General features: G+C 34.8%; 1 protein-coding gene across 5 annotated transcripts in view; it reads right to left on the reverse strand.

The window, feature by feature from the left end:
* LOC111418807 (Meis homeobox homothorax) overlaps positions 1-27,994 on the reverse strand; it is a 119,377-nt gene that overhangs the window by 23,437 nt on the left and 67,946 nt on the right. For all 5 annotated transcript variants that reach the window (XM_071198135.1, XM_071198136.1, XM_071198134.1 and 2 more), the window contains one exon: positions 7,432-7,536. In XM_071198135.1, the coding sequence (XP_071054236.1) occupies positions 7,432-7,536 (105 nt within the window). The remainder of the gene's footprint in view (positions 1-7,431; positions 7,537-27,994) is intronic.

Consider the following 27,994-nt stretch of genomic DNA (forward strand, 5'->3'; position numbering starts at 1 on the left):
AACTAAGCCCCAGCTCGGGGCCGGTCTAATGACGGGTCCCGTCACTCATAATCCATTGGACGCCCGCAGTCGATCCTCTCCAAGTCCTTTTTTTTAATTCTCTGCGGCGTTTTTTTTTTTGAACTCGGCGGTTTTCGAAGCTCGCCCGTCATATGAGAGAGACAGAGAGCTAAGGGGCATTTTTCGAATTCCACGAGACCTTTTTTTTAAAATGGAATGCGCGCCGTCAGCATGGGAACTTATCTTTGTGCCATGACGTTATCAGACTCTTATCTAAAACCACGCCTATTCCCCACCTGTGAATAGGCGGTTACTGTTAAATATAATAAAAAAAAACGTATGCTTTTATTATGTACACCACTTGCCGACGACGACGACCAATGAAATTATACGATCGCCTTTAAAGAACACCACCTGCACGTAACAATTTCGCGCTCACACTCCACCACGATTGTTAACGCCAAAGTCATGCGTCATCGTGAACACTTTTTCTATGTAATTATCAAGATTACTCTCGGGAATGTTCTCAAATTAGATGGTTTCAACCTGCACGATCTAAATTGTACCTATTTAGAAATAACCTTCAATTGAATGAAGAAAATTTATAGTATTATTATAAATTCAATACTTTAACAAGATTAGAAATATCATGGATGATTAATTTTTTTTTTACGAAAGATTTATATGCCTTTTCAGCGATTTTATCCAAAAATAGATATAAAACGTATTCTAGCAATTAAAATCGTGTTAAATTTTCATTTTGCATGTGGAAAATCTTCTTAACATCTTAATCTTAAAAGGTTTTCTTCTATTCGGATCGAAGTTGCTTTTACAGATTTTGTGGAATTAATCTTATGGAATCCGAACCGTATAGGTGTTTCTTATAGCAAGTAGATGTGATCATTTTGAAAAGCTACAAAATTGATTGTATTGTTGCTCTCCGCTTGGGTTTGTAACCTCCAAGAATTAATTAGCATTTTTCTTTCTTTTTGCGCTTATTCTATCACTTCCTCTTATTTTGACAGTTTTGATTGAGACACATCTACTTTTTTTAGGTATAGAACACCCATCATAAGCACATTATGGTGCATGAACCTCACTATGAAGCTTAGGGATCTCCATTTCTTTATTTTCAATGTACTAGCCGATTGAAAAAAGTACATTTCTTCTGCAGTATCATATTTTTTTGAATTAGTAACAATTTGTTGAAATGTTATTTGCCAGTAGTGGAACGAATACATCATCATCTACACACCAAAAGTACCACATTTTAGGCAGCCGGTGCTACTCATTCAAAAGAAGAATTGCAATAAATTAATTTCCTCTTTAGATACCTAAATCATCAATTTGTTTGGAAATATTAATTTTGGATTTCGCGATATTATCATCAAATAAGCTTGTGTTTAGGGTTTCGTCCTTCCATCTTTTCAAGCTTGTAGTTATTGCTATGAGACGGGCATCCAAGTGTTCTGTAACACTTTCCCTAAAATATAGTGAGACATATTCGCGGGCCGTTCATCATCGTTAGAGTCCATTGTTTGCCAAAAACATAGAAAATAACCCTAGCAACACATAAATACTGCACAATATGATAAACACGAAAAATAAATTAAATTATTACACAAAACGTTAATGTTATTTTGGGGCTATTCATCAGTTATGAAGAAGATAAAAATAGGTGAAGCGCTACCTAGGCCATAAATTACGTGGTGAAATATAATCTGATAAAACTGAAATGAAGCTAGCATAAAGTGACCTAGATGTAGATTAGTAGTTGTGTGAAAATCTAGAAATGTTACATGACGTGGTGCCTAAGTGTCGGCGCCTAACTCGGTTATAACGAGTACAAACGTATGTTTAACTGGTTTGACGTCTCACATGTATTCATAGTTTCACATAATTAAAACAACATGCGGAACTGAATTCAGATTATTAATAACTGATATAAGTAGTTGTCACATTACTGTATGAAAATTGTATACCACATAAATTAAAAAGGAAACTTCCTTTTATGGCAAAATAAAACTGCGCTTTGTTTCTCATTGATTCAAAGCCGATCAGAAAGAAGGATTCTTCATTATGCATCAAAGTCATAATCATGTAAAACCACAAAACAAAATAGATTAATTTTATTGTCGATGATAATTTCACATATATTACTTTTTATCAGATGCAAGGTGTTCAATTAAGAGGTAAATTTGCATTTTAACCAATTAGCCATAACGGTCGAAGATGTGATGAATTTGCAAATAAATTAAAATATTCTGAATCGAGACAAGACCAAACACATCTTACAGCAAATTATATCTTCGAAAAGCGGAACTTCTAGAAATGAGATGCAAAAAGATTCCGCAGCCGCTTCAAGCTACAAGCACAAAAAGACAAATGTTGTAGCATTTGATTTAATGAAAACGCTTCCAACACCTATATAATCTAGATGTGTAACTTATTACATATCGCAACAGAGAACATATTGTTGTGTGCAACGAGTCCATTGTTTCATAGAAAAATTATTAGACTATTGCAAGAACTTTGTCACTACACTCAATGTTATGTACAGCGACCAATGTGGTGTGCAGAAATTTTGTGTGGAATTCTTGAATTGAGATATTAATTTCTGCCAAGTTATCAAGATCTTGTCAGTATTGAAAAAGTACAGATCAGAAATTTTAAAGATGTTCCACTTGAAAAAGTATTAAAATGTTTGAAAAATCTTTCAAATTGCTTCTTGGAATCAACAACGTGCACATTTTATAATATGAAAAAATAAAAACTAAAAATCATAAAGTTATTTTTGTCTTGGCAATATATTAAACCGAACATATAATAAGAAAACGAATAGAAGTTCTTAGAAAATTGGCTTAGACAATATCCAAAAACTATTTAGAAATTTTATATGTTTGCTTTTACTAAGAAGAAGGTTGAAACTCTCCCTAGCTGCAGCATTACACGAAGCAAATGTCCCATAAATTAGTACAAAACGGTGATCCACGGAGATGCTCGCGTATGAGGGACTTCTTTAATGACGCGTTTTATGTCTCAGCGCGAAGGATATTATTTTAATTCCCGGAGTTGGCCCGGTGCCAGGAGCGCCGGGGCTCGCGCGACGGCGAAATTACAATCACATGTGGCTATGATAACGACTCAAATCCCAATCCTGAAAGCTATATCCGAAGCGGGCGTCGCGACGCCGTCGCCGTTTTTACCGGCGACGCCAATTACCAAGTCACTTTTACTTTTTTTATTGGTTATTTTCTCGTTAATTTACGACACGATTGAGATAGTCAACTTTAGAACGAGACAAAAGTTATTTTCGGGTACATTAAAAAAAAAAGAACTTTAGATGTTGAAATCGGTCGAAAAATAATGATAATTTGATTTGGAATAAAAGCTTTTTATGAACACGATGCCTTTGGAATTCCCTCCTAAACATTTGCGGATCACTGTCATCCGTATGACAGGTTGAGTGACGGGTAACCCCGCGGTCCCCAAACGGCGGCGTGACTAGGCGCGATGATACGCGTCTTTTTCATAGGCGGCGGCGGCGCTTAATTGAGCGACGAGAACAAATGACTGACGACACGCTGTCCGCTTTAGCGACGGCCGACTACGACGACGTCGTCCGGTGCAACGAACTGCGGCGCTGCCGTCGCGATAGTCAAAACATACGGTACTTAATGCCTTTTGGACGCCGTGTTTACAGGCGCGGGCGCCGTCGACGATGGCTTTTTGGAAAGTTCTCTACAACGTCATTTCGACACCTGTCTTGCGATGTCAACACGTGAAAAGCTTTACTGAACGAAGTGGATAGGTTAAGTGGTGTTTGTTACCAACAAATAATCTCTCAAAAGTAACTGTTTTAAATTTAGAACTTCAAGAAAACGGAAAGAACACTCAAATTACCAACATAAATTTTAATAAATAACTTTTCAATTGATTCATCATGATTTTAAGTGAAGTTAGAAGCTTAATATTTATGCAACCAAATATGCAGCTAAGTGAAGTATATAATATATTTCATATAACTCGCAATATATGAATGTAGTAACCATAGTTACGAAATGTTTCTGGTTCTATACCACAATTTAATGCTGATTAACAATTAAAACTAGAACAACACTGGACCTAAAAACTCTAAAAACTGGAAGCTTTCTAGTTCTAGGTCTAGTGTTAGTTCTGGTTTTAGTTTGATAAAAATATGTAACATAGTGATATTTTGACAGATTGCTAGTGAGTATGCAAACTAGTTTTGGATGGTTTATTAAAACCAAACTTGTGATAAAAAGATATGGCACATTTAACAGAACGTCAAAGAATTGAAATTTTAACAATGAAAGGATGAGAAGACAGGTAAAATTAGAAACTTGATTCATTATGTTATTTTTTAAACTGATCTCATGGTTGCAGAACTCGTACACATGAGGAGGTTTGTGAAATATTTAACAATAATTATGAAGACAGTACGCCTATAGGACGTGGTACTGTACCTAATATCATACAAAAATGTGAGGAAATTCGGCATGCACGTGATCGTCCGAAAAGTGGTCACCATCCTGTACCATACCAAATAAGAGCAAACGTTTTGTTAACTGATTGAATATCCTCATAAGCCTAGCAGAGTACTTGCCACAGAGAATGAAATTAGCCAAAGTTCCGTACGCAAGATCCTTAAGAAAGAAAAATGGCATCAACAAATAATTTTTTCTGGCAAGGCAACTTTCTTTTTAAATGGTACAGTCAACAGGCAGAACTGCAGATATTGGTCGGACGAAAATCCTCACTGGAAGATGGAGACACAGTACTGGGCATTTTTGGAATTAGAATTAATTTCGGAATTAGCCAGACGCTTTCCAAATGATATGAATCCTCGTCTCGTACACAGACTGATTCGGTTTCAACAAGATCGAGCCCCTCCTCATTATTGACGAGGTGTCCGTGACTTTCTAGACATTGCATTTCTCAATCATTAGATTGGAAGAAGGGGAGCTATTGAATGGCCAGCAAGATTTCCTGATTTAACACCACTGGATTATTTCTTATGGGGATATTTAAAAGGTAAAATTTTTGTGAATAGGCCACAAAACATACAAGAACTAAAGGATCGAATTACAGAAGAAATAACGCTTATATCACCAGAAACCATTCGAAATGTTTTAAATGAGTTTTCACTCAGAATTGATTTCTGTTTTCAGATAGGTACAAGGAAATCATATTGCAAATTTCCTTTAGTGTTTTTTATTTTAGTTTCATTTTGTTGTATTGTGTTTATTTATTCAACTTGTACTTTGTTTCTGTTTCACATTTATTGTTTTTTCATGCATGGTACTCTCATTTGTTGAGGGTATAAAAATTGTAAACCGTAATTTCTAAGCAATTACATTTGCAAACCTAGGTATGCTATATCACAGAATAGATGTGTCTCAACATTTCTTAATGTTTCCATACATTACGCACGCACTGTGAAGTTTTTTACATTTATGCAACCAAGTTAACATCTAATGGAAATAAATATTGATAAAGTTTTGTTAATAGTTAGTCCAATTTTTTCCATATAGTACAAAATTGAATTACTAGTATTTCTTTTTTTTTGGATGGAAAAGATGAAATTTTGCTCTCTTTCGTAGCTTGAGGGCGATAAATCAAGTGGCCGGCGGCGGGTGGTGTCGTAGCGGGAGGCTGAGGGGAGGTTGGAGGGATTGTGAGGGGTTGAACTTCACGCTCAATTTCTAGAAATGAGATCTCGGGCCGAGCCGGGCCGTTTCCAAGGTAACAATTACGGGGCCCACGTGATCATGGGAACCAATTACGTGAAGGTTGATGGATAGCCCAATCAGGCGGTGCCGCGTGACCCCCAAAGGTCAGCCACAAAATGCGCCGACCGGCCTTCTTCTTCTTCTTCTTGCTTCGGACGTGGTTTTCAAGAAGATGGCCGCAAGCCACCCGCTATTATTATTATTATATCCATCTCGCTTCTATCAATATGAATGGAATTCTTTCCAAAGTATGTATGTATGTAGGTAGGTATATTTTGGGGGGTTGGTAATGAAGGGGTGGTTTTTTTTGGGGAAAAATTGGGTGGCGTGTGTCGACGGCAGCACACGCTCCGTAGGACGTCGTTTCTGCAGTTGACAGCCCCGAAGTCTGCCCACCACAAAACACCCCCTGCGTTTCAGGCTCAAAATACACTACCACCGCCTGCTATATTGCTGCAGGCCGTAAGTGTGCGCGCGTCCCTTTTGATTGTCCCGTGACCGATTTGGGAACTCGGGTTCTGACAGCGGGACCCGCTGCAATTGACCGATGGGCGAATCTCCGATTCACTCGGTCTTGGTTATTTATAGTTTTGGTTCTCTGGGAGGCTATTTCCCTTCTTTATCTAATACGCCACTAATCTTCTTTCCTTCTCTCTTTCATCAAATAAATCAGAGACGGCGGCTACGTCTACTTGATATTTCAACCATGCAAAGCTCCCGGTTACAAATTACTATTATTTCTCTTATTACTTATGCTAGATGATGGCTTTGACATTCTAATGTAACTACTTAAGATTTAAGAGAGTGATTCAAAATTATTTGAATAGTGTGTTTAATAAAAAGAATCACGGATGATATGATGGCTCTATAGAATCATGAAAAGTATAATGAAAATAATTTTATCGACATTTTCTTAGTAAAAGCAGCATAATTCTGGTGAACGATAAATCTAGTTTTTTTTCTTTAGTTTGTTTTTCCGGTTCTAAGGGGGTGGTTGGTGGGGGGAGGTGGGTTGTTCGGTCGCCAGGGGCGGAATAAAATATTTTCCTCGGGACAAAAATAAAACCGCTTGGAAATCCCCGGTTCGACGCTGCGAGGTCAGTTTTCGGAAAGTTACATTAGCTCCGCCGTCGCCGGCCCGCGCTCGGAAAAACGTCCAAATGGACGGCGACGAAGAAAATATATTGACGTTTTTCCGCGGAAAAGTTTTTGCGCGTGTTCTCCGCCGGCAGCGTCCTCCTGCAGCCTGGTGGGGGGAGGTTCGCCATTTGGCCGCAGCGCGCCGCTCGCTTCGCGCCGGACATGCGCGGCCGTTACCATGGCCGCGAGGCGTGAATGCGCCGGTCGCCATGGTAACCGCTTCCCCCACTGCTAGTCGACTCGCAGGAATGCAGCAGGCGGAGGCCGGCGCGGCCCGCTCGATTTTAATGAAATTTCGCGGCCGGGAATGTAATTTTTCGCCCGGCGCCGATGCGATATTGTTATATCGCTTTGTTTTGTTCCTTTTCCAAAGGCTCCTTTGTTATTGCTTAGCCGCGACCTACGAACTCCTTCGTACTATTTTTCTTTTTACTGTAATTGCTTTCCCACCACAGTTATTATTAATAGAACAAAAAAGATACAAAGACAAATAAAAATTATTCTTTAATAAAAACATTTCTTATAATTTAGTACTTACCAGGACTTCCTAGAAACACTGATGAATACAAAACCCCTCTCCTGGTATCGCCAGTCACTCTAGCATCTGGAGGTGATGACCATTCCCTCCGAGGACACCACTTCCCTGCAAAAAAAAAGAAAAAACTAATTACTTGAACAACAACCCGTTCGGTTTTTTTCTCTTTATTTTTTTCAAATCATTAATCACTCGATTCAACGACTCTTCCGGCACGAGAGAGACCTAACTACTTATCAATGGGGCGGAAGTGTCTTACAACCCCGTTTTTATTGTGTGCATTGGCCAACCCCTGCCCGCACAATACGCGCATTTAGAACAAAAACGGACGCGCTCAGAAAGGCGTTCTGTTTATTATTATTATTTATTTTATTCTTTCATTCTTTTTTTATTTTATGTGAACCACCCCCTCGGTTTAAACTCCCTTTTCTTGTTCCCTTTAGAGTTTTTAGTTTATTTGTGTATTGAGTGCGTGTGTGTGTATTTAGGTTTATGCGAGTGTGTACGTTTATTGTCTGTTGTAGTGTATTGGTAAAGTTAAGCGACCACCCGTTGATATCGAATGACATAATCCTAGTAACGGTAATGAAACCGATTCCAGTAGACCCCTGGAAGACGTTTTACGAGGGTTGCCCCTTTGAATTTAACCGCTCGAAGGTTTAACGCGATTGCCTCTATGTTCGTGATAAGATTTTAAGGTTGGGGTGAATTGAAATTAATCAAAAAGTTAAAAAAAAATTATTTTAAATTTTTCTTAACAAAGAAAATTAATTTAAAATTTCTGGGTTTATGGTGGGTGTTAATGTGTTAATTCTCTTTTTGTTGGTTAAGTTCACATAAGATACAATTGTATTTTAAACAATTTCTTCATTGTTAGTGGGCGTTTCGTATCCACACGATTATTTTTACGGAACGTTGCTTGAAAAAATTAGCCGATTGTCTGTGGACTCTGTTGAGTGCGCGACAAAACGCAATCATTTCCTGCAACGACGACGAAGAAGTAGGGAAATCGTGAATTAATCACAATTTTTTGAAGCACAAGTGTGACCAAAAGAAAACGAAAAATTTCGTTCTCCCAAAAAAAAGAAAAAAGTAAAAGTTTCATAACATCTACAAAAAACAATGAGAGTGTTATCTTATCGCTTTAATGTGTTAAAAAGTAAAAAATGGTTCGCTTTTTCGTCCAATAGAACAACACAATCTTATCGTAATACATACAACACGCGGAAAACGTATGCCGAAACACTTGCTGTTCATAAAATATTGGGAGACCCTAAATATAAAAACACAAAAATGGTCGGCTCATTGCAAATAGATAACGATAATCCAAAACGCGTAATTTGGAGGTAAAAGGATATAGAAAAGTGACATATTGGATTAATACCGAAACTCCCGGGTCATAAAACTAATATTAATATTTACATTTAGACAAACAAAAAGTAGGTAGATAAAAATCGTTGGGTTTATTTTTAGGATAACATACAGATATAATATAGAAAGATTCGGTAGGAAACGAACGATGACGTCATTGACGTTGTGTGACTTGGATGGTGGGGGCGAGAGAAAGATTCGGATTTTGATTTACGAATGGCATCGACAGCACGATTCAAACCCTACGGGGTGAATGGGATGGCCAATAGGAGCCGCCGCTCAAGGAACTGCCTTCGTTGCAAGTCCTTAACCGCCCCCGGTTTCAGACTTTGCTCTCGGAGTTTTAGTTCGTTCGTTTCTCCCCGTACTCCAAAACTCTCTCAAGCAGCAAACGAAAAAGCTCCCGGTTTCATTAGTTTAATGGAAGATGTCGTTAGTCGCTTAGTTTCTTTTCATTTCTTATATTATGATAAAAAGAAAATAGATATGAATAAAAAAAAAAGATAAATATACGAAATTTTCATTTCATCATTAATTATTTTGAAATTATACTCAAGAAATCCTTTTTAGTATCTTAAACCCAATCACCATAAACACCAATAGTTTTCAACAATTATCTACAAGGTTGAAATGTAATTAGCGATTTAACCTGTAATAAGATATTTATCAAGTTATTTATTTGAGTGTTAAGTACTTGTAAACGCTTATAAATAAGTTTTAATGGTTCTAGGATTGATAGATTTACAAAAATCATTCTATTTCTAATCGAATCATTTCAATGTGATAAAAACTGATTTGAACACTATTAGATATAGTTCAAAGCACAATGCGAATTGTCTCAATTATTGTGATATTATAGATAATTTTTGTAATAAAGAAATAAAAAAGAAAAAGAAAGGTGATGATGGTTGGAAAAGATTCAAAAGGTGATGTGAGAAGAAGATGGTGAAAAATATTTGGTCACAGGTGCAGAGAGAGCCGCGCTATGCTATGCGACAATGCGTGTCCATCGAAGAAGGAATCTTCCTCGATGGTCTTCGAGGCAAAAACTTTGCCGGCGAGACTCTGTCGGCCATAACTCGACCGCGACCGCGACGTCTCTATACGCTCCCATATTTATGGGGAAGATTCAATCACAGCGCGCCTACAAATTTAACCCTTTTTTCGAGTTTTATTTTTCTTTTTCTCTTTTCCAACACAACACAAACGGTCTCTCCACGTTTGAAACTCACCCGATTACTCCCATTTATAGGAGACAAATTAAAACGGGGAAACGACCACGGAGACGATCGAGAAGCAGAAGAACAGATTTTTCTTTATATCCCATCGAAAATTCTCGTCGTGTACTACAAGTTGCACGGCGGAGAATTTTTTTACATGAAAAGACTTCCATCGGGGAGTAATATTCTTATCTTTACGATTAAATTATCTTGTCGTCGTTTCTTTTTTTATTATCGACGTTTAGAAGAAGGAAGAAATCGTTCTGTGCAATTTCAACAATTATGGTCTTCGTCGTCGCATGCTCGTAAGAGAGAGATTGTAATGATTGCTTTGCATCGCATGCTCGCTAAGCCACATATAACAAATGCGTTTACATTAATCTACAAATTGCCGCTCTGTATCTGATGTTGTTCCTTTTTTTTTTCAAATAGGACCCTGCAAAGCTTTTATATTTCCTCTCTTCTCTCTTTCACGTGTTGATAGTTAAATTAAATGGATGGTGCCCGACGGATATTCGCATATAATTTTCTCCTTTTTTTAAGGAAACCATATTCGTTCTCAATTACTTAGAACAATAGTAATTATAACGTTAAGCGAGATTAATTAATGATTAAAAAGTAAGATGTAATAAATTCTTTAATGTAAATTATACATTTTGATATGGATTTTCGCTTTATCCCTGGAAAATAGTAATGGGTAGGCTACAACTTTGTTATGAATTATCTTTTATTGCTTCAATATCAATAATTCTCGTAGACAAATCTTTTTCTATCGCTTATAGTTTTTGAGTCCTGATATTTTTTTTAGTATAATCCATAAATTTTAATATTTTGGTGATTTTCGCATTATTACAGGAAAATGATGATAGCTGAGATGAGACTTTATTGGAATTAAGCTTTATTGCTTCAAAATGAACAATTTTCTTATACAACATATTTCTCTACCAGTTATAGTTTTTGAGCACTGATTTTCTTTAAAACAAACCATAAATTTGGATATTTTGCAGATTTTCGCATTATTCTCGGAACACGACAATAGCTAGGATGAAACTTTGTTATGAATTAAGTTTTATTGCTTCAATATGAACAATTGTCATATACAATATTTTTTTTTATCGCTTATAGTTTTTGAGCATTAATATATTTTTTTAATGTAAACTATTAATTTTGATATTTTGCTGATTTTCGAGTTATTCCAGGAAAACGACGATAGCTGGGATGAAACTTTGTTATGAATTAAGCTTTATTGCTTCAATATGAACAATTTTCATACACAACATTTTTCTCTCTCGCTTATAGTTTAGACCACTTATATTCTTTTTTTAATGTAAACCATAAAATTTGATATTTTGGAAATTTTCGCATTATTCCTGGAAAATGATGATAGTTGGAAAGAAACTTTGTTATGAATTAAGCTTTATTGCTTCAATATGAACAATTTTCATACATTATATTTTTCCCTATCGCATATAGTTGTTGAGCACTGATATTGTTTTAATATAAACCAGAAATTTTGATATTTTGGAAGTTTTCACATTATTCCTGGAAAATGATGATAGTTGGAAAGAAACTTTGTTATGAGTTAAGCTTTATTGCTTCAATATGAACAATTTTCATACATATTATTTTCCGCTATCGCATATAGTTGTTGAGCACTGATATTGTTTTAATATAAACCATTAATTTTGATATTTTGGAAATTTTCGCATTATTCCTGGAAAATGAAGATAGTTGGAAAGACACTTTGTTATGAATTTAGATTTATTGCTTCAATATGAACAATTTTCATACACAATATTTTTCTCTCTAGCTTATAATTTTTGAGCACTGATATATTTTTTATTACAAACCATCAATTTTGATATTTTGGAAATTTTCACATTATTCTTGGAAAATGGTGATAGTTGGAAAGAAACTTTGTTATGAATTAAGATTTATTGCTTCAATATAAACAATTTTCATACAGAATATTTTTCTCTCTCGCTTATAGTTTTAGAGCACTGATATATTTTTTATTACAAACCATCAATTTTGATATTTTGGAGATTTTCACATTATTCCTGGAAAATGATGATAGTTGGAAAGAAACTTTGTTATGAATTAAGCTTTATTGCTTCAATATGAACAATTTTCATACACAATATTTTTCTCTATCGCTTATAGTTGTTGAGCACTGATATTTTTTTTAATATAAACTATAAATTTTGACATTATGCAAGTTTTCACATTATTCCTGGAAAATAATGATAGTTGGAAAGAAACTTTGTTATGAATTAAGATTTATTGCTTCAATATGAACAATTTTCATACACAATATTTTTCCATCTAGCTTATAGTTTTTGAGCACTGATATTTTTTTTAATATAAACCATAAATTTTGGCGATTTTCCCATTATTCCAAGAAAATAGCGATAGCTGGGATGAAAGTTTGTTAGGAATTAAGCTTTATTGTTTCAATATGAACAATTTTCATGCACAATATTTCTCTCTATCGCTTATAGTTTTTGAGCACTGATATTTTTTATTACAAACCATCAATTTTGACATTATTGAGATTTTCGCATTATTTGAGGAAAATGATGATAGCTGGGACAAAACTTTGTTAAGAATTAAGGTTTATTGCTTCATAATGAATAATTTTCTGATACAACACCTATTTTGATATTTTGGAGATGTTTGCTATATTCATGAAAATGGTACAGTCAGACTAAACTTTTCTAAGTCATTGATTCATTCAAATGTTGAAACAAATTGAGAAATAAAATTTAATGTTAAATTTTTCAATGATTTTAAATTGAAAATGATTTCATCCGTCGGCTGATGGTAGAAATGCTTATTTTTATTTTTTCTACATAACGAAAATTCTATTTTTAGCCTCGTGTATTGTTTTGAAAAGCTCCAACGTTTCTGAGCTGTTGCTGCGCTGCTGGCATTAGCGCTAATGGTTTTGCCCGTTTGGTAATTATGTCTCGGTCTCGTAAAACCTTTATTTTTATTCCACGGCATCTATGAATATCCTCGAGGCGAATAACATAGGAATGATGTGGCACGAAATCTCGTTTTATATCATTATTTTTTGATCATCTGTAATCGTGGCAATGCGACGTGGCGGTTAACCACCTGCCATAAAAATTTTATAACTTTCAATCATTATTTTATTTTTAATTTGGAAATTTGTTTTTTTTGATTGTGTATTGTAAATACGACTAATTTACAAAGCAAATCAAGGGGCATTGGGGAAAAATATAATAGCCTTAATGTTTGCCATAAATCGACTAGTGTATTTACATAAAACTTCGATACATTTATCAACCGGTTTAGACAGTTTAAATTGCGTACAAGTTTCGCGAGATGGATTGTCGAATACAAGTGAAATTTGGCAAGGTCTTTTCAGATGTAAAGGAATATAATGTGAACTCACTTTTCGTATTTATAATCCATTTTTTAATCATTATCATATTTTTTTGTTCAATTTTGTATCATTCTATCTAAATAATTTAAAAATTTTTTATTTTTGTTTTATAACCGAAGATAATATTTTAAAAGAAAGTTTACTGTGACGTCACAGGATCGATTCCCCGTCACTCACAGCGATTCGGTCGTCGTTTTTACGACCCAGCTGATTTTTATGATGGGACCCCCCCATTTCGGCGTTCAATTTAACGTCGGAGTCCCTTTTTTTCCCGTCGGGACGCCCAGACTCGATTTCGACGCAAGATGGCGCTAGGCTAGTGCGACGGCGCCACCGTTGGGCGGCGTCCTTCTCGATTTTGACAGACAGACCGCCGCCGCCCCCTAAAATTATCCAAGGGAGTTTTCCGACAACGGCGGTAAAGGTAGAGAGAGCATCGGTAACGTTACGGGTCGTAAACGGTAAAACGGGCCTCGAGCACCGGGAAATACCACTTACACACGTCTTTTGTGACACCTAAAGGGAACATTGAAAGACTTGAAGAACTTGACTACAAAAAATAAAAATAAAAACATTCTTTTTTATTTTTAAATTTTTATAATTTTAAATTTAAATTTATTGTTGATTGATGGCTAAATTGTTCGTTTGATGACGTTTATTTATTTTTTTTTTATAAAAGTAAGCTCGTGTGTGTGTGGATTAACTGGCGGTTATTGCGTGAGGCAAGAGACGTTGCCTATTTGTATGCAGATTATAAGCGAGATACATTTCATGCATAATTATATGCTCGAGTGCGCGGCTCTTATATTGTGTAACATTAAAATATATATAGGTATATATCTTAATTGTTAAGAAGTCGACTCGTAGTTGCTGTTTTATGTAATTAAGCACATATTATCCTCACGTTTCAAACCAATTACTTCCATTGTTTTCAAATTGATCTGATTGTACAACATTTATTCAAACTTGTACGAAATAAATAGAAACTTAGAATTAAGGATTGCCCACTTAGCTTATACATTTCTGTAATCATTTCTTTTATTTTTTTGTTTTCTGCGATATCTTTGTATAACTTTCTTTATCATTTATAACAAATGTATGTAGGCTATATGAAAAAACGCCATAATACAGAATCAACTTGAATTTATGGACATAATAATAATAATTTAGCCATATAAGGACCGAGAAGGTCGGGAAGTATTCTTTCAACTTACTTCATAAAATTGTAACCTTTCATTAAAATTCCTCTCTTCCGGATGGAATTGTTATCAAGCATGATCTCCTTCTGATCTGTGGAAACTAAGGTTGCATTGAATAACATTGAATGATTCTTCGTAATACTTTTTCGTGTTATTCATAAAGATAAGAACGTGTTTTTCATATAATATCAAGCGAATGAAATACTAATCCAAATTAACTAGTCAATTTTGAAGTAAAATCAACGATTTGCAAGTCTGCAAAAAATTTGCAATTATTTGAAAAGTAAAGAATAGAATTATTGTCCATTACTAACTAGATAGTACTCTGAGTTTAGCCAAGTAGTTAATTCATACTGAATCATTACTCAGACCCAGACGAAGGTTCTATAAGCAAAGAGAGCTACAAACATTATCATCTCCTCCTAACAATGTGTTTCGTACGTTGTGGTAGTCTTAACGAGTAGGTCCATGTTAGTTTCAGGAAGACATCGCCAGGTGTCATGATTGGTACGGTAACGATGAAGTTGCCAGAATGGACTTGTCTGCCCAGAGTCCAAATCTGCATATACATCAATATTTGGAATTTTACAATAGTGACTGGATATTCAAAATCAAATCATATACTGGGATAGCAAAGTTTTTGATAGCCGGCAGATGCGGAGCGTTTACATTTTAGATTAAAATAGTGTCTAGTAGAGCATTGTATTTGAAAGTTAGAGTATGCTGCCAACAATAATTTCTTAATGTTAGTCCCATTCAACAATATACTACAACTACGATGTAGCTTTTCAAACGTTCATTTTATCTGCTAATTCTGCTTTTACATACTTTAGTCCAAATACCATACTTATTCGGGTTAATTTTCAGGCGGAGTCGATATGATATGTCAACAAGAGACGTTAAGTATTCGATGAGCTTTTTAAATGCAAAGTCCACATCCGAAGAATGCAAACAGTTAATATAAAGACCAGACCATCAATCCTAGTAATTGAGTCAATGAAGATTACGTCAAGAAAGTTTGGTCTCCCATTCTTTCTGATTCACGATACATCCAAAATGATCGTTAGCTTAAAATTTATAACTTTGCATGCCCTTGGGTATAGTTAATACTTGATAAGTAGTCGCGTGGTGACTACTTAATTAAAGCTTAAACCCGATTGTAATGCAATATCTAATGGAGTATAACGCTATGCACAATAACCATAAAGGTTCAAAAACTATTACGTAGAAAAAGCAACAATATTTTATTCAACTAACACAAGATATGGCGACATTTTGCCGTTTTCTCTCGAATATATTTGAAAAAGAATTCTGAGTTCAAATTTTATTTGCAGTTTGGAATTGTTCAACTTTTTCTGTTATTCCTAACCGTTCAAACGTTGTAAAATAAAATATCGTGCAATTAACACTTGTCTCACATATCTTAGATCACTTGGCTATTAAAAAGAGTTTTGAAAACGATATCAAATTAGGTCGCTTTTATCCGTGGCGCTTCAATTTATAGAAAATCGGTTGACTTTGTTGTGTTAAGTTTGTATTTTCGGATACAATAAAGATGCACGATTTGGAAATTTGATTTGAATGTCTTATTCAATGTCTTTATTAGTTTTCAAAGAAACTCTTACTTTATTGGGATAGTTGGGTTCATGCAGTTCCTCACTTCTTATGGTTCCAGGCGAGTCCACTGAAACCCGAAGAGTTAATTCTACAATATGTAATGATTCATACTAAAATCATTTTGAAACAAATTCTCTTTTCAGTGAGCGCAGTCTAGTTTAAAACTTTTCGCACGTTAGTCTCATTGTTCTTTTCACGCAATTCCTTTTTTCTTTGTATGTACAGTCAGTAAGTTATAGGCCATAAGAATCGTGCATTGTTGTATTGTCCGGGCTATCAGTCTTATTATTTACAGATCATGCTGGGTCGACCTTTCTAGTCTCCTTGCCAATGTCCAAATCTGAAATGCTTCATAGGTGTCTTTTTTACATGTTGTGTTGTACAATCAAGTCTGTACAAAAGCCAGCAAATCAATTCCACATATATATTCATCAAGTAAGTGAAGAAGGCAATGACCAGAATATGGATTTTGAATTCAGTGTAGCCATATGGTTATATTTCCCGATAAAGGATATAAAAATTAATGGTCAGTCTAGATAAGGCTTCAGCGATATTTTAGAATTTGACCATACTACTGACCATACTGAGTTAAAACCAAGAGGAATACACAAAGATGGCGATAAAAATAGGGAATAGAGTCCCACAAAAGAGCAAATTGATGGATGTAAATAGAGAGCTGCTTAATCTAATTTGGTTTAACTTAAATTTTAGTCTTTTGACTGCTTTAGCTGCGATCAGAAATGCAACAATTGTGAGGTGTCTAACAGTAACTTGTCCAACTTGTAATCTAAAAATTAAATATATTTATGCTTTTACAATGAAATCCTTTTTTACATATTCACTGCATATGTAAATAAAATAGAAAAAAATAAATCTTGCTAAAGTTATTTGCAAGTTACAACTTAAGTTTAGCATAAAATAACCTATTAGATATTCAAGATGATAAGTCATTTTATTATACCATTATCCCAGTTTATGTACATTTTATTGCATTAATATTCAAAGAAAAACACTTAAGCGTAAGTAACGACCAATGTGTGATGGTTTTGTGTTTATGTCCCTTATTGCGTTATGTTCCGCCTCGTTTGACACAAAACTCATCTTTAAAAGACCATCAATATTATTAGTGTAAAATGAGAAATTTGTCAAGTCAATCAATAATAAGTACAATTAATTATAATCAATAATTATCGTTTGAAAGAATCGATATATCAACATCATTTTTGAAAAAGTATTAATTAGAAAATTTGTCGATCAAAATGAAATTTTGTCTTCTAAATCGTTACTTATTTATTCGGATTAAAATCTAATAGTTGATGGTTCTGTTGGTACATGGTCCCAAAACAAAAAAAAAACAAAAAAAAGAAAAACAATTGCCGTACGGTAGAAATCACAAACTCGATCCTGTGTAGATCTCGTGTCAACGCGGCGTGATATACACGCAAAGTTACGTTCCGGCCATGCGATATCAACTTTTCTCCCTTCTTTTTCCGTTTTCTTTTTTTTACCCTCTGTCCGTTTTTTCCCGATGACACGCGACTTCGACTCTGGATTTAAAAACATCTAAATTTAACTTTAAACGGAATCGATTTCACTTTTTTCCCCTAAGTTTAACCCTTTAGAGGTGCCTATTTATTTATAAATTTGAAGTGTATTTATTTAAAGTTGTTGTTGTTGAGAGTAATTACTTTTGAATGTCACGACGTCTGAACCTTTTCGTTTATATAATAGGGGTTGTGCTCATTACGGTAATTAAGCAAATCCGCGAGCCGCGGCAATGCGATTTTAACGGCTGAACATTATGCCCGCCACCGGGCAGCACCAACGTCGAGTAATTAAAGTTAACGGGTCTCGCCGGGGGCGTCGTTTTCCGATTAATTATTCAATAAAACGAATTGGACCTATACTGGGTGAATCCCGCGGGAATAACGACTACAAAGCGGCTATTCACAGTTTTTTTTTCCCTTTTTTCAGTTGGGCGTCTGGCGTCTGTGTGTTGTTTTCTGGCCCAACCTTAGCAGTTAATATAAAGAGAGCGAGGAGCGGATTAATATGGTAATGCGACACAGAGAGCGTCAGGTGCCATCACCTTACCCGCCAGCTGCCGACCACCACGCGAACTAAGCATTAATTCGACATCGACGAAATGACGGGGGGGCGGTTGGGCTGTCGTCGTCATTCACTAAAGTCCGAAAGTTGAAACGAACGAGTGGACTCGTTTGCATACAAGTAGCGACAACGATTTGGGTGGTAGCTTTACGTACTACTTTACAAGGAGTCGTAAATCATATTTTTACCTTGCGGCACCTCCTTGTCACTTTTACGTATGTGAATAAAATACGCCCAAAAGATAAAATTACCCCACAATTTACAGATGATAATCATTTCATATTTATAAATATGTCAAGTACAACCTAAATTTGAAAAGATAGACACACAAAACAATATATTATATAAAATCACAAGTCTGACATATATATATTTATTAGTGAAACCTTCAAATTAGTGTAAATTGATGTTATCAGACACGCAAAAAATGAATAAGCTTCATTGAGTCATTTTTGCATGATTCAAGTAAATTCTATACAATTTTGAAACACCCTGTATATTAAGTCAAATTGTTGGAATATTTATCAAATACTACTAAGAAAATTCTTAAATAAACACATTAGAACTGAAGCCACAGCCCGGATGTATAAGACCGCAATTAGACCTATATTAACATATGCAGCAAAGATTCGACCAGAAAAATCCAAAACAAAAAGAATGCTAAAAGAAACAGAAATGAAAATAGTGCGTGGAATAATTGGGAAAACATTGATGGACAGAGAAAGAAGTGAGAACATCAGACAGGCTTGCAGGATAGATAACATCAATGATTGGGTATTGGGCAGAAAAATGAAATGGAATGAGCACATCGACAGAATGACAGAAGAGCGAATTATGAAAATAACACGGGACAAATCACCATCAACCTAGAAAAAGATGGAGCGAAAACCTTCCAATTGATTATGCCTAAATACAGAAAGAAGAAGAGAAGAAGAAAATACAATAATCTAGCAGTATAACAACTAAAACTAACATTAGACCTAGAACTAGAAACACCCAAATGTTTCTAGGTCTAGTGTTAGTTCTAATTAGTTCTATTCAGCGTTAGATTGTTGTATATTTTTCAAACACTAGAAAAAACTAGAACTAACACTAGACCTAGAACTAGAAAGTTTCTGGTTTAGCTGTGCGTCTTCGTGAAAGCGACAGTGTAAGTGTAAAATTAGAATTATCACTATACCTAGAACTAGAATCATTCTGGGTTTAGTCCTTAGAGACGTGGGGCTAAACCCAAATGATTCTAGTTCTAGGTATAGTGTCTACACAGTAACAGTTCTAGTTTTAATTATTATTCAGTGCTAGATTGTTGTATATTTTTATTGAACTAAAAGGAAAACTAACACTAGACCTAGACCTAGAAACATTTGGGTTTCAAGTTCTATGTCTAGTGTTAGTTGTAATGCTAGTGTTAGTTCTTGTTTTAGCTCTTATTAAGTAACATTGTTGGAATATTTATCAAATACTACTAAGAAAATTCATCTTCAAAGAGTCTCTTTCTCTCTGGAAGTTTTTGGCTAGGTTTCAAAAATTTTCGGTCCTTCTCTCGGTGTCTAATTAATTACGAATGACAGCGCACTAAAGTCCGAGACCGCTTTATGCGTTATTACTGTGCAAATCAAGAGAGAGTGAGGTTAGACGAGATTGGGGTCTATTTCGGAGCACTACCGAGACCGAAAATAGTTAAGCCGCGGTTTCGTATAAACCGGGGAACGGGGAGACACACAAACTCGTCGTCGTCGTCATTCTGGGGCACTTCCTGTGCTTGGAGTATTGTGTGTTAGTGTGTAGTAGTAAACGGGTGCAAAGCGCACATTCACCTAAAATAATGGCAGGGGTGCGCGAGGCAGCTGATGCTATCCGAAGGAGAAGGATGGTGTCCTCGCTATACTACCGAGTCCAGGTGCCAGGGTGTGAAGCAAGTCATTTCCTGGTACGAAATTGCCTCTTCGTTCTACAAGCTGTTTGATGCATTAAAAATAATATTTCTCGTATATAATAAACGAAATAATTTTTGAATTTGATATAGACAGAAAGATTCAGTTGGCAACTTAAATGATAAACATGCAAATGTGGTTGCATATGTTACCATATTAAGATTTATTATTATTCGTTGCATATGATGATGATATGGAAAGAAAATGATGACGTGAATATTCTGCAATATTATAATTAGCGAGATGCATTGGCAAAACGCGACTCGTTTCTCTAATTGACCTCGAGGTCAAGCGGCTGGGTCGCGAGACAAATTGACATTTGTTGCATGTTCGGCGCGCGGCCTCTTTCATTTGAATAAATATCCGGGACGCAATTATCCTCGGCTAACAAGACGAAGTCAAACGAAAATATACCAGAAAGCATAAAAAATTATAAACCAAAAATGGAAAATTTTTATTTACTGTTTATAATTGGTTATAAATCATTCTCCACATATTTTAGGAATGCAATCGGTTAAATGTCTTAATCAAAACGAGAAAAGTTTAATTTATTAGATGTATCTATATTATAATCATAATAATTATTTTAATCATTTTTCTTATTACATTTTGGAAATAATTGTAATAATTATTTAACCCTTCCTCTAATCGTTTCATAATCTTGGGAGTATTGATAACAAGTTACTCTCTATAAAATGGCTGACATTGATGCAAAAGTGGGACACTTCAGTTTTAGTGTTGAATTTTAGTGATAAGATCAGATTCATTATAAAGGAGCGTAGGCAACAACTTGTACTGATTGAGCTTTCTCTGCCTAGTATAGCGGTAGTATATGTCTAGGGTAGCTGTTGCGTGCGATTTCTTCAGGTTTGTCACCTTTAAACATTAATGGTATAACTAAGAAGTCTAGTGTTAATGAAATTATTGTATCTACTAGTACTTGTTCTTTTCCCATCGTTTTTTATCTTTGAGTCTGAGATTCGGGAAGCCTTAATATCTTCTGAATATACTTGTGTAGCAGTTGATGACGTTCAACCTCCCTCTACGTTTAAAAGTTTCTCTAGAACGATTTCTTTTCATAAAATTTGAAAAATTACTTATATCGTCCCTATACTTAGAACTAAGTGTTCTTTTAGGATTAACGATTTGCGACTTATCATTTTTTTTATCTTCGATTTCAAAATTTCTTGAAGAATTAAATGTTGCTTGTTGATAGCTCTCTCTAAAATATTTAAGAATGAGGTATTTCGGACCTAAGTCGCAGTTGGAATAAGGTAGATATACATCAAACAACCAACTGGTCCAATTCTTGCAACTGATAGCATCGTCGACAGACGGATACAGTTTGAGATGATACCAAACACATTCTTTTTCATTGCCAAAGGTGAACTATACATCAAGAACAGAAAATAATAATAGATGCCTTTGCATTCACTTTATCTTTTCAGAAAGAGAAACCACATAAAAATTGGAAAAATGTAGTGGCATTAAAAACTAGTCTTCTATGTTTAAAAATTGCGTGAACGTCGATTGACAGCAAAACGTAAAGATAAATAGAACGAAAAAAGAGATAGATATGGAAGAAAGTATCGACAGTCTTCATATTGATGTATATTGTCCATTCGTTCTGTCCACCTCGTTTGCGACAGAAGTGCAACATTGATACTATATTGGCGGAAAGTTTGGCAGTTTTGAAGAGTGTATGAGACATTAAGTTGCAAGGGCATATGGGCTAATTAAGCTGAGATCGCTTGCGGCAGAGGCGCAACTTCATTACCATATTTTTGAAAAGCTACAATTTACAAGAATATACTCATCTCAGAGTTGCAAAAAAAAAGAAGGCACTGTCCAAGATGTATTTACAGCCCCCTCGCCACTAATACCTAACCAAATGATACCCAATAAACCAGGTTTTAATCATCTTGTCCAGAATACACATTTCTATGAAAGGCACTTGGATTGAAGACGTGGAAGTTACGAAGATAAAGTAGTTGAAGAAATTTTTTCGTTTTTTCCCAATATTTTACATTTTCTATTTACAAATAATTGAAATTCGTCTCGTCAGTTCGTACATTTATAATTGGCCATGCTATTAACACACCGAACATGTCCATCCTCCTCATGTGTCGAAAAAACGACCAACCCGACTAGAGATCCCTTATTGTATTGTAATTTATTGCTGCGGCAGGCGCACCGACGTGTCACTGGTGCATGGGAACGTATTCATTATTCGACAGGTGTCCCCGTAATTTTTAAAATCCCCGACGGCCGCCACAGTGCAATGATGTAGGAGTACAAACTCCGTCTTTACCTCCCCAATTGAATTGCTGCTTAAATACTTAAACCTTTCTTAAACCAGATCATTTAGTATTTCTACAAAAAAAATTATTTTTATCAAGAAAAATTTTACATTCACCTAAAAATACAAACGAAGAACTTCGCAGACGAAGAATACGACGACCAACGACCGATGTGTCGGGAACACATCGTTTCTAAAAATAGATGTCGCTATTTATAGCTTGTTCCTATCAATTACGGCTGTGAATACCCGTTTAATAAGTAATTATTAATATTGTTGGGTTGCGCCGTTTTACTGTTTACACTCGCGGATAAATGAGGCCCTCTCGCGGTTCAAGGTTCTCGGTCGCGATAAATCCTGTCTCTTTCTCTCTCTCTCTACACTTCTTGGGGAGTGAAAATAATAAAGTTTCCACCAAGGCACCAGGTTAGGTTAGGTGGGCAGGACTAATGAGTGAATGACGTACAAGCAACCGCCGCTGCTACCTGTCGGTGATAAATCAACGGTATCTATACGCTACCGTTTAATTATGACGTACAACCTCTCTGTCTGTCTCACTTTTACATCTCTACATTAAGTAATCGTTTTGTATATATTCTTTTTTGATCCTCCCTGTACAGGATGGTTCAAATTTGATGTCCGAATAGGCTATCTCGGAAACTCTAATAGTTAGAAAAAAGGTAGCTTAAATGTCTCAATCTCTTTTTTTAAATAAATTCCAATGTCGAAAATTTCAAAGCGATATCGTCTTTTGTTTTTCCCCTAGAGGCCAAAATTGAAAATATCGTAAAACCAGCAAGTGCAATTATCTTGGTTATTATTATAGGTGGAGTATTATAACTAAAATATTATATGGACACTTTTTTACAGAGAATTTGATGACGTAGTCAAAAAAATTTTTTCGCTTTTAGATTTTGAGATGTTATCACAATTTTCGTTTTTTTAAATGGAAACAACCACTGATTATTCGTTTATTAAATTCGTTATTTTTGTGTGATTACAAAAATATATGGTTCGACAGGTCTATTTCTTATTGTTTTAGAATAAAGCTAAAAATAAACTTTTTTTTTAGCGTCGTCGAAGAAATTAAATTTACAGTTTCCTGTAAATTATGGTGCTAAAACTAAAAATTATTCTACTAAAAATTTATATAAAATTTATTTTATTTTCTATGTAACATTCTAACATATTAAACTTTTCGTAATCCTTCTAAAAAAAACACTATTTTTAATTTGACACTTCAGAAAATTTTTGAAAATGTTTTTAAAATTCAAAAAAAAAATTATTAGCGCCATCTAACAATAATTTATTGAGTCATGTAATAATAATATTAAATATTAATAAAAAATGTGAAATAATGCAATCTATTCCAACTTTTGTGTAACACAAATATAAATTAAATAGTTCAACAAATGTATTTGTTTCAAATATCACAAATATGTTTCTTTAATTTTTAGTTATAATTTACAGGAAGCTGTAAATTTAATTTCTTTGATGACACTAATAAAAAAGTTTATTTTTAGTTTTATTCTAAAACAATAAGAAACAGATTTGTCGAACCCTATGTTTTTGTAATCAGTAGAAAATAACGAATTTAATAAGCGAATAATCAGTGATTGTTTCAATTTAAAAAAACGAAAATTGTCATGATATCTCAAAATCTAAAACCGAAAATTTTTTTTGGACTATGCCATCAAATTCTCTGTAAAAAAGTATCCATATAATGTCTGAGTTATAATAATCCACCTATAATAATAACCAAGATAATTGCACTTGCTGGTTTTACGAAATTTTCAATTTTAGCCTCTAGGGGAAAAACAAAAGACGATAGCGCTTTGAAGTTTTCGACATTAGCAGTTTCTCGAAAAACGAGATCATGACATGTAAGCTACTTTTTTTCTAACTCTTATAGTTTCCGAGTAAGCCTATTCGGACATCGAATTTGAACCACCCTGTACATACAGATTAACCCTAATTATATCTTTTAGGTTTGTTATTCGATATTTTCAATATTTGGTGTATGAGATAGTGTTTTTAATATTTTTATGGAAATTTCTTTGAAAAACATTTCTCAATCATTTAAAATTTAAGAGAAAAATTAAGTGAATTCATGAATTAATTAATTTAAAATTTAAAATTACAAGCCATAAATGCTAATATTTGTAAATTTTTCGATGTTTTTACATAATAATCTTGCTACGTTGATAAGATACTCATAAAAATGACATTAAAAAACTTTAACAACTTCAGAAATAAACGATTAACTGTCAAAACTAATGAAATCACAAAGTCATTTATGTTGATATTTCAAATTTAATTTTTTTTGAACGATTTTTTTTTATTTATCGTGACATGTGCGCGAGAAGTAAAAATTTTCGTTCGCGCGCACTTAAAGAAAACGGTTTATTTTCGCTTTTGCCTCGGTTTTCTTCTTGCGGACGGATTCCTGAGGCTTGCGAGGAACGTCGGGAAGAATTTAAATACCCCGGGTACGGGGACGATTTTATAAAAATGATCGCACGGTATGCGGCGGCGCGGTCTTTCGTAAACCGCGCGCGAAAGAAACTGGTTCCCGTTTCGAGAGCCGCACTCTCTTGAATTAAGTATGTTTTCTTGTTAAAGGTCCGCAGAATGCGGCCGCGGCGAGGCGCGCGCATGAAAACATTTAAATCATCTCGACTACCTTTATTAAAACGGCTAACAAAAAAATAAATAAATGAAAATTAACAAAAAAAAAGTTATTAAGAAAAAGAAAGAGTCGAAACGTAACTAAATTTGTAATAAATACAGATAGGGTTTGTCACATATTGCGCGGAAGTCACATGCTGCGTTCCCAAGACATAATTTTACCGCGTGCAAGTTTGGGTATTGTGCAAGTTTTTAGTTCTGGGTCTAGTGTTAGTTCCACTTTTAGTTCAATAAAAGTATACAACAATCTAGCACTGAATAACAACTAAAAGTAGAACTAACACTATACCTAGAACTAAAATCGTTTGAGTTTAGCTACACGTCTCTAAAGACGGCTAAACCCGAATAATTCTAGTTCTAGGTATAGTGTTAATTCTAGTTTTAAACTAACACTTTTGTTTAATATCGTAATGGATGAAATTATAAAACAAATTCGCAAACTAAGAGGATACAATATGGGAATAAGATGATTAACATTTTCATGACTGTTCCAGTTTGATAAAACATTAGCGGCCAAAACCGATCAGATGCAAAATGATACACCAAGAAATGAAATGCAAATATTTGGGCATTGAAATATTTGGATACGGGGATATTGAGATCGAAGTAAGGAATCAAGCTGCAAGAGCGGCAAGGACCTAAATGGTACAATATGGCCAAATAAACATATTACAACTGAAGCCAAAGCCTGGATATACAAAACCGCAATTAGACTTATATAAACATATGCAGCAAAGACTCGACCAGAAACATCCAAAACAAAAAGAATGCTAGAAGCTACAGAAATAAAAATAGTGCGTGGAATAATTGTGAAAACATTGATGGACAGAGAAAGAAGTGAGAACATCAGACAGGCAGATTGCATGATAGATTAACATCAATAATTGGGTATTGGACCGAAAGAAGAAATGGAATTAGAAAACCGAATAACAGAAGAACGAATTGTGAAAATAACACAGGACAAGTTACCATCGACCTAGAAAAAGATGAAGCAATCTACGAAATAATTGGGGGGCAAACAAGTGAAGAAAAACAAGCAGTTATGCCTAAATACAGAAGGAAGAAGAAAAATATACAACAATCTAATAATGAATAACAACTAAAATTAACACTAGACCTAGCACTAAAAACATTCGGGTTTAGCCGAACGTCTCTTAAGACGGCTAAACCCAAATGTTTCTAGTTCTACGTCTAGTGTTAGTTGTAATGCCAGCGTTAATTCTTATTTTAGTTCTTATTCAGCGTTAGATTGTTGTATATTTTTATTGAACTAAAAAGCAAAAAAGTCTTAAGAGACGTTCGGCTAAATACAAATGTTTGTAGTTCTAGTGTTAGTTCTAATACAAGTGTTAGTCATTGTTTTAGCTCTTATTTAGCATTAGATTGTTGTATATTTTTCATTGAACAAAAACTAGAACTAGACCTAGAACTAGAAAGTTTCGGGTTTAGCCGTGCGTCTTCAGTATGATAGTACTAGTTTTAAAACTACTATCATCCTTGATTGATACCTTGTATAGACAATTCGGGGAATACCCCGAGTTTATCTATTAACATGGAAATTGGAGCAACTTGAGGAATAACTCAAGTTGAATCTATAAGCGTTAATATTTATATTTAAATATCGCAGTTTTACTGTAATAAGATTCTTTTCTTTAAAAAAATCTTTTAAAATTTGATACCAAACACGTAACAACAAAAAGAATTAAACTAAACAGGGTCAACGACCATTATTTTGTTCTTATTTTCGGGACGTAATTCAAACCAGCGACTCGATTATGTTTTGTAAACTTTAACCTGGCTCGACTAAATATTTATTTAAACCTATTTATAATGTTTAAAAGGGAGAAATCGAAAAATATCAACAATAATTGTTATTATTATTATTAACGTTACCAATAACAATAATAAATTGTTGACAACTTCATTATTTGATTTTGAAAAGTTTTAAAGTCCAACGAAACACGTGTATTTATTCCTTTCTGTTTTTCTTTTTTTTGTTGTTGTTAAACGGACGACATCCTCAAAAATGACAAATTATACCCAGAAATATTACCCGCAGTTAAAAACGAGCTCTCACCTCCGCGAAAACGGGAAAATTAATGTTGAAACGTCAAAAATAATTAACAATTTCATTACGGCATTAATCCTCGAGACACGCGGTTGCGTAAGAAGAGCGTGCCAAAAGTGTGGTTGGGTGGAGGAGATGGGTTGTGGGGGATCCCGCGGGAAGCGGTTATTGTTACAACGTGTACCGGACGGTGTTTATAGACAGCGTCGATGTAATTGTGTGTGTTTTCACGAGGCCGGAGCCCCGCGGCCGAACAAATAAATAAACGACCGGGGCCCTCGCGCACACATTTGAAAGGCTACACATTTGGGGATTTATTTTCATATCTCGGGGTATTGATCTATTTTCGTTTGGCTACCAGCCTCGTTTGCGGAAAACACGGTGGCGGACATTCTCTATCCGCGCGCGCGCAACGTTCAGAACAACAACAAAAAAAAAAATACCAACCGTTAAAAGGTAGTTAAACATAGCTGTCAGACGCGCACTCGCCTCTGATGATAGATGGCGAGAGCGACAGTTTGATAACAACGGCTAACTTAATAACAAACCAACAAAACTCATGCTTTCTCTCTCTGTCTCTAGAGAATCGCTTAATGAAATTATTATTTATGCCACGCGATAATAAAGAACATCTCAACAATTTTTTTTT

The sequence above is a fragment of the Onthophagus taurus genome, chromosome 7, assembly GCF_036711975.1.
Source record: "Onthophagus taurus isolate NC chromosome 7, IU_Otau_3.0, whole genome shotgun sequence".
Classification (NCBI taxonomy): Eukaryota; Metazoa; Arthropoda; class Insecta; order Coleoptera; family Scarabaeidae; genus Onthophagus; species Onthophagus taurus.